The 15,223-nt window shown below is 45.1% G+C and overlaps 1 protein-coding gene across 1 annotated transcript in view; it reads right to left on the reverse strand.

Annotated features, from left to right (window-relative positions):
• Positions 1-540: 540 nt before the first annotated feature.
• SLC1A4 (solute carrier family 1 member 4) overlaps positions 541-15,223 on the reverse strand; it is a 33,925-nt gene continuing 19,242 nt past the window's right edge. Inside the window, exons 6-8 of the mRNA XM_063152310.1 lie at positions 13,926-14,120; positions 12,403-12,537; positions 541-10,198 (exon numbers count right to left, since the gene is read on the reverse strand). Coding sequence (XP_063008380.1) covers positions 9,964-10,198; positions 12,403-12,537; positions 13,926-14,120 — 565 coding nt within the window. The 3' untranslated portion in view covers positions 541-9,963. The remainder of the gene's footprint in view (positions 10,199-12,402; positions 12,538-13,925; positions 14,121-15,223) is intronic.

The following is a 15,223-nucleotide window of genomic DNA, read 5'->3' on the forward strand; positions in this document are numbered from 1 at the left end:
GGAAAGCTGTATCAAACCCACTTAGGGCAAACCCAGGCCCTCAGTTCTGAGACCAGCACATTGCCTGGGTGGCTGTGTAGCAAATCTAAAATCACCCTGAACTTACCAGCCTGGCTGCCTATTGAAAAGCATTTCCTAATGATTATTCCCACTCTTCAATCCTTCTCCAAGGAACAAAGTCAGTGGGCTTGGCCAAAGGCAGCAGGTGTGTCTGTCAGCCCTTCCACCCCACCACTGCATAACTGCTAATCTAGCTCTCCCCAAGACCCTTTACAGCCCAGCACCTGTGCAGAGGGCTTGGAGAAATGCCAGCAGGGAAAGGGTTAAATGCTGGCAATCAGTGACACCAGCATGCCAGCAATGGGCAGGGTCTGGGAAAGCAGAACCAAACACCAAACTGCACCATTCCCATGTAGGGCCATTTCCAAAGGAGCCTTTCCTCAGGTGGCACAGCCTGATCCAGCACGATGTCCCACTGCCTCTGCAAAGCTGATCCAACTAAAAGGCCAGGTCTCCTCCAAACAAAGATGGAAACATGAATTCTGTTGGGGTGGTTTTTATTTTAGACTGAGAAGCTACACAAACAGAGAACAAATATACATTTCCATGAGAGAAGGGAAAAAGAGAATATGCCATTGTGTCACCCTCTAATACAACCATCCCAACCTGAGCCACACGACTGGTTGCTCCCAGGTAGGCAGGGAGTCCTTACTCCAAAGGGTAAAGCACACAAGAAACATCTGGAACATCTGCCCCAGGGTCACACACCCCCAACACAGCGGTACGGTCTTGTCTTTGCATCTGTGCACGTACATCTGTTCCTGGCAGACAGTGGAAAGGCTGATACAGAGTCACAAGGGAGAAACCCACAGCTTTGAAAGAGGAACAGCTACTGATGGGCACAAGGATCAACACACCCACATGGCACAAACACCTCTTCAAAGGAGTGGTTACTCTAAGCACAAGGCAGATACGTTTGTATCAGTGATTCTGGATTGTACTGGAGTGGATGGCAGTGAATTTCAGAGTTCATCTTTCTCTTTATTAAAGTAATTAATCAAACTGTTTAGCATATAAAAATACAATAATCCTTCCTCCTAATCAGAGCAATTTGTGTTCAGGTAGAAATAAAAGCACACACACACATACACACCTCAGGATTGCTGCCAGAGCTCACAGGATAAAGAAAAGAAAACCATTTTCCTTGTCTCACACCAGGATATCCCATTCTCCCTCCTGTCTCCAGGGATAATGGAGTCTTTCAGCTTTGGTGCATAGTTATATTTGAAAGCCAAACAGCAACTTGGAATTTGTCCTGAAGGGAGCCAGGACAAGGCACCTTTAAGGATAATAAGGCAGAAGGGGACTCCTCATGTGCAGGGGTGGTCCTGCTATCCCTGAATCTGAGGGATTAATCAAAATCTAATCAAAGTCTTCACCCTCACAAAGCGTGAGTGAGTCAGTCTCAGTCTGCTGTAACCAAGAAGCCATTCAGGAGCAGAGGTTTGCTCAGCTATTTGCAGTGCTACACATGGTCTCCATCCCATACAGCACAGCCTTACAAGAGTGCAGCCGGGATAGGAACTATGGAAGTCTAAATAAGATTGTGTCCTTAAAAGAATGGAATTCTCATGGATGGCAAGCACACCATGAAGTGAAACACATGTGTGAAACACATGATGTCTTCCCACAAGTGGCCTTCAGGGAAGACAAGTCAACAGAGCATCTGTTGTGGAGTAGAGCAGGGAAGCAGTGACAGCTGGGCCACCTTGGTCACAATTATTTGACTAATTAAGTGTAAAATGTCATTAAGGTATTGCCTTAATGAGGCAAGGTTTGTTCAGTCAGACACTCTCAAAAGCTGAAAACATGTCTTTGTCCCCTCCCAACAGGACAGGAAACAGTCCATGGCCTCAGAATATCTTTAAGTTTGATCTATGTACTATAGGAGCCTGATCCTGCTGGGATCCAAGGAGCAAACAGACTCTGCAGGAGGGATACAGAGAAGGCAAACTGAACAAAACATGAGGAAGTTTCCTTCTGCTTCAACACCGACCACAAGGAAAACACTTTTTTATTAGAGGCACCACATCATAAGAATACTCTGAGCATGTAAAATGCCTTTAGTTACAGCCAAGAAAGATTGCTTTAAAAACATTGCTTTACTGTTGCTTGTTGATCATGATCATCTTAAACGGCCCAGACTATTCCTCTAATGCTGCTACAGAGGTATCTCCATCAGAAATCCAGAAACCACAGAAAACTCAGGAAATTACATCAATGCACATCAGTGAAGGCCCTGGACTGTCCTCTTTGCAGCATTCCTTCTGGTTCTAAAAAAAGCTACAATCCAAACCAGTTAAGATCTAGAGTATTTTTTATGGTTAAGCACAACTTTTCCTGTGGGAATGTAATCTGGGGGATTCAGATATTGTAAACAGTTCCTTGAGAGAAGAGTTCCTTTAGTAATTTCCTTCTGTAACATGTAACTGCAATTAAGTTGCACGCACATGCCACATGCAGTTTAGTTTCAATTACTAAATGCATGCTTGGCAAGGAAGAGCATTGCTTTCTCAGTGTTGTTTTACCAGAAGGAGCAAGTGAAAACTATCCTAAGGAACATCCAAGACCAAATTTCTTGGTCTCTGTGGCTTAAAACCACACTGTTAACTTTGCATTACAACAGAGCTGGCTCAAAATCCATTTCCTCATACTGGTTCCTGTTGGTAGCCCTGCTTGCCTTGCAAGCAATATCTGTGGCCTTGGGAGACAAGTATAAATGTTTCTTGAGCAAGATTTTACATAAAAGCTGTGGGCCAGCTGAAATGTCCACAGTCCTCACCTCCTGCTGGCACCAAGATCTGAGGTTAAATCCAAATGAGATTTCACAACTGTTAAGGATGATGCATCTGCTGACACTGAGATATAATTTGATAAGTAACCACCCCGTGAACTCTTGAATGAAAGATTTTTTCTTCCTCTCCTATTAAAATCTCTGTACAGAGTCAAATATATTTATAAGCCCTCAGATGTGGATTCTTTTAAGGAGGTGATAGTTGTTAGCTAACAATGAACCTGGCTTGGGGACTCAGTCTGCTCCTAGCCAGCTTGGCAACTCTTCATGTGACTCAAGATAAGAGTTCTTTCACATTTTTCTGTATTCATTCACTTGTGCAGATGTGAACTGATGCCTGCTGGTCACAAATGCCTGTAAGGACCCCATGCAGAGAATGAATTCTGTGTTAACATTAACTTCCCAAGACAGTGCTCAGATGTGAAGACCTTCGTGAGCCAAATAAGGCTCTGGATCACTTATTGTCAGAGTTGAAATATTCAGAGGCAACTGTCTCAATGTGTTTCCCAAAGTCTGGAAGAAGTTTTAGATCATTTGTCAAATGATCCTTTTTCCTTCTGCCAGAAAACTGAGGCAGCAAGTGAGCATGGCTTTCATCAATATGCTCCCATAGATAACAAGTTGGTCTTTGTCCTTGGAGAACAATGGTCTCCATGCATTTCTCTGAGGAGCATTTGTCCTAGCTATCCTGCAAGGAGGAATGTGGGTCAATCCCTGATCCAGAACTGCACTGCTGTTCCTCTGGTCATGGCCAGCAGCCAGCAGCAGCTTATCAGAGCTCCATGCTGGCCCTCTGCATGCTGCCTTGCTGCATTTCGGACACTTCAGCACTCCTGCCTCTCCCTGCAACCCCACCCAAGCAGCAGGCAGGGATTTGCATTGTCTCTGCTACGTGCCAGACAAATGCCTGCAGCCTCTTTGATCCTGTCCATATCAAAATGCCAAGGAAAAGATGCTTCTGTATCCTCTTGCTTACCCTGTGCCTCTGCAGCCTTCCAGCTCTTCCTTTTTCTCTTCCTTTGTCACCCGTACTGACAACAAGACAACTTGTTCTTTGAGTTGAAAAGCTCTTTCTCCCACTGAAACTAGTCAGGAACTAAGCTGTCAAGACTCCCAATTTAGATGTTGAATCCATGGTGATGTCTGTTAATTTACCTGAGCCCAAGCTTTCATGGCATGTCAGGTGGAGATGGAAGGAGGCAGATAGAACAAGACACTGTGTTGTCCTTGACTAAGTCACATCCCCTTTCTGAACTGCAGCTCACACTGACACCAGCTCTCCCCAAACTAGCCCAGCAAATGCATCCACCTGATCTCTTTTCCATCAGTCATTCCTTCTCTAGCACAGTGCAACTCTGCATAATTTCATTACTTGATTCCTTTAAAATTTTTGAAAAGTTCATTATTCTTCAAGATTTACTGCTCTGTGTCTTCAGAGTGCTTTCCAAATATTGCAACTCACTATCTTCCACACTATGGCCTGTGAGAGACATCTAAGTATCTGAAAACCTAATTTACAGAAAAGGAAGCACAGGTATAGGACTTATGCAACCTGCCTAATTCTGTGCTGTTCATCTGTCACCAGATCAGTCACTACAGGCAGCTCTGTCATTATGGACTGCCAAGGCTCTGTTAAAATCAGTGAGGATGCAACAATTTTTCTTTGGTGAGAGTTTGTATTTTGGTCTTTTGACTTGGTACCTGAGGCCCACTGCTCACTGCCTGTGGGAGAGTCAGGATTAAAAAATTATCATTTCCAACAGGATGATGCTTTACAGTGGCTGCAGAAATGCTCTGTGCTAGCAAAGGACCAGAGTGAAGATTTAGCCCAGACTGTTGACCAATGCTGCAAATCTTTGCACAAGAGGTGCTGATTTTGGCCCTTTTGCAAGCTCTTGAGGACACAACCTACAAAATATGGCTGGGTGGTCAGTCACAGAGATGACAGGGACTCTGACTTGCCTGAAAGAGGAACTGTGTAAACACCTCAGATTTCATTGTTCTTGCTGCAAAATAAGGAGGAACCACAGGAGAACAGGAATGGTGACACTGGGTCAGGTCCATATCTGGCACTGGTCACAGCAAATGCCCAGGGAACACAGCAAGCACCAGGAAAGCCTGCCCCTCACAGCCTCCCCCCAGTCTCTCACCACCTCAGGGCCATGGCCTCCTCAGGGCTGCCCAGCAAAGACAAAGAAGAGATTGTTTCACCAGCCCATGTGGTGCTTTGGCTGGCTCCACATCTCTGTTCTATCTGAGGGACACTGGCCCATCTGTCACATCCTGGCAGGGGAAGCCCTGGGATTGGCTCTGGTCTGTTCTCAACACAAAAGCCATCCTGATTGCAGAGACATCCCCAGCAAGGGTTGAAGGGGTTTGCAATTACCCAGCCTTGCAGAGCAATTACCAACACCAAGACTCAGCTAAAGCCCAGTTCTTTGGAATACCAGATCTTTACTGAAAATACCCCACAAGCAGTCAAGTCCTGGCATCTTCCACTGCTCACTGAAGTTTTTCAGGCATCTACAGCCACATTTCACAGCACAGAACAAGCACCTTTCTCAATATGAGAGACAGAGACTGCTTGGCACTCTCAGAGCAACTCTACATTACCAAGGCTCACAAACCTCTGCTGAGGCCAGAACTGGAGCAAGGCAGAATGCAAACTGGAGCCCTCAAAACTCTGTCCACTCTCCCCTTTATTCCTGAGCCACTGAAACATAAAAAGAACATAGGGTATCCCAGGAAACAGGACGAGATCAGGCAGTGATAAATAAAGCATGGAGTGAAAAGTCAGTCCTAGAGAAGAAATAAAAGATGGTGCAAAATGGTCAAAGAAACTTCACTGAAAAAAAATGGCTTGCAGACTCTTCAATATTTTATAGAATATTTCATAGTTGGAAGGGACCCATGAGGATCATCGAGGCCAACTCCTGGCCTTGCACAGGACACCCCAAGAAACACACCATGTAATTTCCATAACTTTCTCTCAAAAAGCAATTCCTGTACTAGAGGGTAGGACATGAGCTGAGGAGAGAACTTGTACCTTCCAGAAAAAAAACCAAAACAACAAAAAACAATAGAAAATAGTGTTTTCTGAAAATAGTGTTTTCAATATGGAATTTATTTCCTCTTAAAAAAAAAAAAAAAAGCAACTGACTAAAGGTTTCCGATTTACAGTTATGCCATGAGGACAGAAATATATGTCCAGACAAGAGACACTGGAGTTAAGTACCACACTGGCACCAGATTAGTGGAGTGCCTGGGTGAGAGCAGAGCAGAGCAGGTACCCCTGGCTGCACCCACAAGGCTCCTGAGCACCTTGTCAGCTCACAGCCTCCTGGAACAGGAACCTCCCAGGGTAACACATTACACTGCAGGTCAAGAACAGCATCTCAAATGGACATCCCCCAACTGCCCTTTCATTTTTCTCCCAGCAGCCTGAAGACCCTGACCACTTGGAGCAAATGGCAAGTCTTCTATCTTATCAGGCTTACCACCAGGATCCACATCATTACAGTGGCAGTTGTTGGAATGCATCACATTTTTTACAGTCTCAGAGAGTGCAATAATGGACCTTTCATATTCCTACCTTAAGAAAACAATCCAGGTAGAGAGTTCTAGAATGCATCATGGCTATCGTGAGGAATGGGAACACCACAGAAAAACAAGAAATGTAAATTTTGACACAAATGATTAAAAAAATGACCAAGAAGATGTTCTGACAAGCAGTAATTATCCAGCACTACTGCTTCCATAGATCCTTCTTGTTGTGCACAAACAACAAAAGACCTGGCATATTTTTAAGTCTAAAGTAAGGCTTCTGTAAGACTACAGATTTCTGGCAGGTTAAGAGCTGAATACTCATGGTTCATATAAATCTTATGATACCTGTCTCCAAGAAAATTAATATCAGATTTCCTTGATTAAATTCCTGCTATGAGAATGATTTGACCTCCTTAAATCCAACTGCTCTAACAAGCTTTACATGGGACTAGACATTCACATCCATGCAGAACAGGGCGACCCATAGTGGGGACTGGGAGAGGCATTCAGTGAAGACTGAACTTCTGCATTGCTATTGGAAAATACTAATCCTGGGGGATTTGCTTCAATCCTACATTTCCTGGGATCCCCTGTCAGGAACAATGTGCCACAGCCCATGGCACACTGCTACAAGGATGAAGCAAGCTCCAGCTGCAGCACCGTAGGGAAGAAGGATCATATGGCAAAGCAGTGCCTTGCAAGGAGGCCCAGCCCTTGGGTTTGCCCAGGGCAGTACTTCTTCCTGTGGGCAACATCATCTTCGGGGTGAAAAAAATTAAAATTGTGATTTCTTCTCTGAAATGGTGAACTGTCAGGTTAGTACTGCCCTCATGTGCTGATCCTAGCTGCATGTGTCACAGTGAGGGAGAGCAGCACAGAACCACAGAATGTTAAAGGGCTGGAAAGGACCTTATAGATCATCCAGTCACAATCCCTCTGACATGTGCAGGGACAGCTCCCACTAGACCAGGTTACTCAAGGCCTTATCTAGCCTGGCTTTGAACACTGTCAGGGTTGGGACATCTACAACCTCCCTGGGCAACCTGTTCCAGTATCCCATCAAATTTCATCTCTTGCAGTTTGTATCCATTGGTCCTTGTGCTACCACTACAGTTCCTGACAAAGCCCCTCTCTGGCCTCCCTGTAGGCCCCCTTCAGATACTGGAAGGTTGCAATGCAACCTTCTCTTCTCTGGGCTGAACAACCCTGTCAGCCTGTCACTGCAGGGGGTGTGCTCCCATGCTCTCTGTGGCCCTCATCTGGACTTGCCCTGACAGCTCCATGTCCTTCTTGTGCTGGGAACACCAGAACTGTGCACAGTATTCCAGGGGGTCTCACAAAGCACAGGAGCTAAATGTCTGATGAGGGACAAAATTAAACTACAGAACTCAGCCCACAGGAGACAGTCAAGATTTTCAGCTTCCTTGAGACATCCATATACTGTTTTAAAATCAAAGTATTTGGGGTTCTGGTGCAGATATTTCAAAGAGATCTGGGGTTCTCAGATATTTCAAAGAGATACTTAGACCTAAAAATGTGCTTTTGGTTTCCTGAGTTGAAAGAAGTTGGGATGATTCTAACAGGAAGAAATGCAAAGTTGATCTGCTGGGCAAAAGACATCCCTACAGAACTGTGTTTGTCTCCTTCCATTTTGAAGGTGAGCCAAGGAATGACCAAATTTTGTGGACATGGTTACAAATAAATTGCTTAAGAAGAAGCTCCACCTGCAGTTTCCCAGAGGGTTGACTAATCCCTTCCTACTTGGATTGTCTGCATGGCTGCAGTGCCTGGATTAACCAGCCAGGCATGACACACTCACGGTGCTCTCCCTCAGGGGTGGCCACATCTCACCCTGAGTGTCCTCCTGCAAAATCCATTGTGTCCCTCTACCAGGAGGGATGCTTTGCAAAGGAAGGCAGCTGCTGCTATGGAAGTAGAGTTGCCTCTTCCTAGCACTGATATCTTTCCAAGATAGATTCCTCTGAAGCAAGAAAGGAAACAGTAAAAGGGAGACTTCAGCATTATGTTATATCAAAGCTAAGTGTAAATATATATTGCTGAATTAACAGTATGGAGATGGACAGTATGTAATCTCTTGTTGCAGTAGCCAAGGGAAAACATCACAAGTCCAGACAAATCTTGGCATGTGTAGTTATAATTTTCTAACTATTAGCATCCAAAGAGCCAAGATAAAGCAACAGGATCTTTGTAATGAGTTTGCCAGACTTTGTTCAGGTTTGGAATGTAAATTCAGGAAGGACAAAGTAAAGGCAAAAAGGAGGAGTAAGAATCCAGAAGCATTTCGCCGAGCTTCAAGCAAAGGTTACCACCTGCCATGAAAGCATTATCCCGGCCCAGCACCACCCAGAATCAGTACAAGTAAACTGCTGCCAGAAAAACATTTATGGCAGGACCAAACTCCTATCAGGAAGAGGTAGCCAGCTCCCACACAGAGATCACTGGGGTTATAAACTCACCTCTTCTCGTCCCCTTTCAAGCCAAGGCTCAGAGTTGCCTGTCATCAGTTCTCACATGATGTGTGTTCAGAATTTTTCTTCCCCTATTCAATTTTGCTGAAAGAGAGCATGACTAAAGTTGTTTTGATTGACCCATTAAATAAACATGAGTAGGACAGGGCGTGCTAACAGAGAATCATGTGTGTTTTCATGAAGGGAACTGACTTTTGGATTTATGGATGTTGTCACAGGGAAGCCTCTTTCAGACATACTAATGCTGGAACAGGCTCTACATTTTTTTCAGCTCCAAAGGGATTACTTTAACAAAATTTGTTCTTCCTCTGGATTTTTTCCTTAACAGCTTTGTTAGAAGAAAGGAGGAAACCAATCCTTGATCTGCATGAAGATCTCCTCTGTTTGGTCCCACAGTTTGGGAGTTACTAAACAAGGAAAGCTGCTGTGAGCTGCAAGGTAGAGAGAGAATGAAACAAGTCCCAATAAGCTATTAATTTAGGTATGAAAAAAAAAATTAAAAATAGAAAACAGCTAGTTTTAAGGACATATTTAAGGTTTTTAATGGATCGGAGAACATGAGAGGAAGGGGAGTGGGAGAAAAATGTTGCTTCATATCATGGCTGTAATGGTTGGTAAGTGTTTCCAGGCTGGAAAACAAATTTAAGCAACATTTTCACCCACTCTGGAGTTTTTAGACTGCTACTCCATTCAAACAGCAGCAAAAAATTTTCCCTACAATAAGCATATACTGGGTTTGCCTACCTCCCTATCTTCAACCCATCTGAGCCTTCACTAATGGAAGTCTTGTTACACCAGAAGCCTCGATGGCAGTTCTCACGTACATGTACACAAGTGTGCAGCGCAACACGCATACATGTACACACATAAACTATCAAAATACTACTATAAAGCGAGTGCTCCTCCTCAACACCCCTCCTCTGCCCACCCCACCTCCCTCCCCTTCCCCAGGCCAGCATATTTCAAAGCAGACTGGAACTGAGCACTTCCAAGAGCCATCCAGCCCCAGGTTGCACTGCAAAGGTCTGGGTGCGTTGCCAAGTCCCTGGGCCGCCTCGAGGACTGGTCTCGAGTTCACAATACTGATTCCTTGGATTCAGGGTCTGCTGTGCTGCTTGTGTTGGAGACTGGGTTTTTGTGGGTTACCAAGGGTGACGTTTCTGCTTCAGACTTGCTGTTAGCAACTGCTTCTACGGTGACTTCCTTGAGCTCCTGCTCTCTCTCTTTCTTGTCTTTTTCATTCAGGTAATTAAGGATGCCCGCTCCCAGGGCATCCCCTTCCACATTCACAACTGTGGTGGTTCGGTCCCTGGTGAAGATCAGAAACAAAAACCAAAGCAGCAGGGTTTTAGTTTTAAGAGAGTTGTAACACAATAAGGGGTGCTGATTCACCCCTGCCAAACCACAAACATCAGTGGAACCAGACAAGGGAGATGCAGTTATTACAGGTCTTTTCCACAGAAGCATCATCTCTATTTCAGAACTAAAAATGTGCACCAGAGCAGGTTTAAGGTCAGTCAAACTTACTATCAGCTGGTTCTGGTCTCTCTGTGCGTTGCAGCAATGGTACTGCTCTTTCTCAGGCATCCTGCTTTTCACAGGTCACCTCCTTCTTCTTCCCTTTCTGCAGGCCAGCATTTTTCAAATGCACGTTCAGAGAAGGAACTTACTTCAGGCTTATCCAGTAAGTGACTCAGAACACCCAGCTCTCTTTTTTAACTACTGTGACTGGTATCTTAATCCAAGCACCTACTTAAGGGATCCTTCCAAAAGCAGGCAGAATGACTTGTGTTCTCTGCATTTGTTCCCCATGGCACCTGCCCTAATTTTTGGTCCTACAACACAAAACTCGTGTGCCAGGGTGTAATGGAAGAGATTTACGAGTCATAAAGATGAACAATGTTCTCATGTGGCTTTTGAGACTTGCTAGTCATTCTGCAGCCTAACTTTAACAGAGGCTCAAATTGTAATTGTGGTCCTCTCTGGTAATTAAACAGCTGGCATTGAAACAAGACATGGGACTCCTTCCTGCCTCTTTTCCCCTTTTGTTACAAGGCTGAGCTCCTTGACTAGAACACTGCTGACCACAGAGGGATGCTACCTATTTTAAAAGGGAGGCAACCAGGACAATACAGGCTGAGAGCAGCCCAGAGTGAAAGGATGGGCAAGTTTTTCACTCTTACCTCGAAGCACTTGCAAGTATAGGTGTGGAACACCCAGCCACTACTGCAGCTCCTTAGGAAGACAGGATAAAAAGGGCTAGCCAGTGATTTGCCTGTCTCTCCTGTCCTCTGGAGGTGGCTGATCCCCAAGAGGTTACAGTAAGAAAGAGTGTGATGACCCTAAGGAAGCTGTAGGAACAAGCTCCACAGATGTGTGCTGTGTGGGAAGGGAAGGTAATACAGCTGCCACATTCCCCAGTCTCTGAAATTCAACGGTGTCCTCAGGCATCCTAATTTCCACATCTGGTGTGGGAATGCACCACCTACACAGAGAGGCTGGTGTTTCCAAAAAGAAATGCTGAGGCATTACATGCAGTCCAAACCAGGAGCTGCCCAATAACTCACCAAATGGAAACAAACTACCTAAGCAGGATTCAGATCACTTGACCCATACTGACCTCTAACCACCTTCCCTGAAGATGGAAAGGAAAGGTGGTAATACTGCCTGCTAAACTTGTGACACTCAGCAGTGTGTTCCAGCCATGACAGTGCCCAGGGCAGTCCCAGGTGTCACAAACCCTCTGTGTCCCTGCCCTGCCAATGGACAGCACCCCTCTATGACACTTGTGCTGGTGCTTTGACCAGTCTTGAAACTATTAAAAAAGTTCAAACAACAGCTGACAAGAGCTTCTGATGGAAACTGCTTCCCACACATGACTAAGGAAGTTTTCCACAAGTGATGTTCAAACTCATTTCCTTTGTCCTCCCCTGCCCTTCTAGCGTCCAATTAATTTCCAGCAATATCAACACATTCTAAATGGAGTTTTAGCAGCCATTCTAATAGGAACTGAAGCCAAGAAGAAATACATTTCTACAAAGGCTGAATAAAAAAGCTGGAGAGGGATTTCAGCATACTGACTGCTTTAAATGGGACTGACTGCTTTTCCATTCTCCATCACAAGTTACCTGTCCAATAGGGTCTTACTTTCCAGGGGGTTATATTCTGTACTTTGACCACATTTCCAGCTAAGCATGCTACAAGGATGCTGTAGTGATGTGGATGTCACTCTTTTCCCATGTAACAAGTGACAGGATGAGAGGAAATGGCCTCAAATTGCACCAGAGGAGATTTAGATTTGATATTATGAAAATCTTTTCATGGGAAGAACTGTAAATCATTTGAACAGACTGCCTATGGAAGTGGTGGAGTCCCCATGACACGGCTTAATGGGGAGCATGGTGTGTAGTGCTATATTGACAAAATCTGAACCTTTTTTTCCAGCCTTAGCCGTTGTGTAATTCATGTTTCCATGCCTCCCAAGAGCAGGTAGGTGGGGCCTGCAGTACTCACACGATCCAGTCCACAGCCAGGATGAGGGACAGGTCGTTGGTGGGCAGCCCGATGGCCTCGAGGATGATGGCGATGGTGAGGACGCCTCCGGCAGGGACGCCGGCCGCTCCCACGCTGGACGCCGTGGCCGTCACGCTGCAAAGACACGTCCACGCCTGGTTAGGGGGCTCCCAGCTCTCCTCTGCTGCACTCTGCCACCTGCTTCCCACCATGGGAACTGTAAACAAACGCTCCAGCATGGGACACACTGAGCGTTCCCTTCCCAGGCAAACCCCTTCCTGCTCAGCAGGGATCCACAGCAGTTACCGTGGCTCTGGGGTCAGCACCGGGACTGCCTTCTCAGGATAAGAAACAACCAACACAGCTGTATTCTGCTGCCTCACTAACACTCCCAGCTCCAGTATGCTGGGGGACTTACAGCTCCTGACCCCACGTGTACAAAGGCAAACTCTGCCATGCGGGCACAGCACCTTCTCTGTGTCCCGTTTGCATCCCAACACAGACCCTAAAGCAAGAGCTGGAAACCTGCAGTGCCTGTGCTCACTACACCTTTTTGTGTGAACATGTCTGCAGCTGAGCTCTCCCTGGGCTATCACTGCATCATCCTCAGACCTGTCTTACACCTGATTCACTGAGAGTACCTGGAAAGCTAAATTGGCTACCCACCCAAAAAAAAAACCCCAGTGTTCCAGCCCTGCCTTAAATAGACAAACAACATACTGGGAAACATAATCAAAAAGAAAATAAAACCTGGCCAGGGAGGGTAAAAAATGCCAGGAACCAGCCCTAGGAGGCATGTGGTGGATGCAGCTGTGGTTGCTTGGCACAGTGAGGAGTTTACAGAACTGCTTGTAGCATCCTCATTTAAGGGATTTTGAGGAGAGAAATGAAGATAATGACACTTCATGGGATATGGGGCATTGGAGGATATTCGAGGCATAGAAGGGAGAGAGTCTTAGAGAAGGAGGTAGGACTGGGGAGGTGGAGGGGATAATGGAGCAAAGCATTAGGAGGGGAACAACAAGAGATCTGATCAGGAAAGCCAGCAATGTGATGGCAGGAAGAACAGAGATAAGCAGGAACAGTCTTTAGTACAAAATTCATACATAAGGAACCAAGGAGCTGGCAGGAGAATTTTCTAAGACATTCAGAGGGGGAGTCAGGGGCTGCTTTCTGGGCAGTGCAGAATGGCTCAATTACCCAGCCTAATGGTGACTGAAGGATGGAGGAGTGAGATGCTTAAGGAAGGAGAGGAATTTCATGTGAGAAAGAGCTTTAAACAGCTCAAAGACTGTTTCAGAATTCAATTACCCCTCCCAGGTTCCACCTTTCATTAAATCGAGACTCTGGCAAATCTTGTAAAGGTTTAAAGACTCCATCCTTTAATCACCCTATAATTATGTTACATAGCAGTTTGTAAGCTTTAGGTCAGAGATGTGGAATGCTAACTGTTAGCTATTAATGGAGAGACCACAGCTTGAATGTGTCTGGGGGCCAGAAGAATGTGGCTGCAAGCAACTTACAGAATTGTGAAGATCTGCCCAGGGTTGAGGTCGACATTATTCAGCTGAGCAATGAACACAGCTGCCATGCACTGGAAAATAGCAGCTCCATCCATGTTTACAGTGGCTCCAATGGGAAGGATAAACCTGCTGATCCTCTTGTCAACCCCGTTGTTCTCCTCGATACACTTGATCATGGATGGGAGTGTGGCTGAGCTGGAAACAGAGCAGGAGAAATGAAACAGAGCACCAGGGTGTTCTGAAAGCCCCATCACTGTCCCATGGCTTCCATGTTGCTGGCATGCTGCACACAGGACTGCAGTCAAGGCAACAATGCCATTTTACAGTCCCTCTCTGGCATGATGGCAATGAGAGACCCTCCTGGCTGAGTTTTGAGCAGAGGTATTTAATAATCTGCTTTCATCCAGAAAGAGCTGATAAGGAGTTTAATCTCCCAGAAGCAAGAACTCATGACTTTACACAGTATGCAGCATTACATGGCTGTAGAATGAACAAGTCTCAAACTACAAACATGCAGTAACAGATGCAAATATAGCAGGGGAGGTTGGAACTAGATGATCTTTGAAGTTCCTTCCAAGCCAAACCACTGTATGATTCTATGATAATATAAACACAACAGATGCAACAGCAATCTCTGTTAATGCTGTATTAGTACCTTCCCAAATGAACAGAAAAATAATTAAAAATAAAACACCACTCTTGGATTTACTCCTTGCATTATAAATTAGATGGTTTTATTCATAAACCCTCTCCTACTATGCAGAAGGAGAGAGTTTATAAATAGTATTTCAGCTCCATCAGCAGACATGCGACTGCTTTTGGGGATGACCTGGAATGATTTTATATAATATGTCATCTGATCAGGTGTTTCTACCTGAGAAAAGTGTAAGTGACACAATCATTTGTTTATAACAAATAAAAGCTGATCAGGCCAGATCTTTGAAATAAATAATGTTAAATGCCTTTACACTAACAAGCAAGTCTGCTTTGCTCCTACAATATTAGTCTAAATTTGTTCCAGGTCCTTCTGAACTTCAAAAGTAAACTTCTGAGGACAAAGTCACTCACTACTGATCCTCACTTCACTAAAATTGAAAGGACAGCTGGCAGGATCATTTAAAGAAATTATTTTTTCCCCCCAAGATATTTCCAACTAAGCATCATGCTATGGCCTCAATATTTGAGGAATTCTTTTCAACAGCTGATAACCAGCACGTGCTGTGTGGCAGGCTGATGACAGCAGTGAGCATCTCTGTGCTCAGAAGACTCTGCAGCCACAGGAACAATAGTCACACCTA

The sequence above is a fragment of the Melospiza melodia genome, chromosome 3 (genome assembly GCF_035770615.1).
Source record: "Melospiza melodia melodia isolate bMelMel2 chromosome 3, bMelMel2.pri, whole genome shotgun sequence".
Taxonomy (NCBI): domain Eukaryota; kingdom Metazoa; phylum Chordata; class Aves; order Passeriformes; family Passerellidae; genus Melospiza; species Melospiza melodia.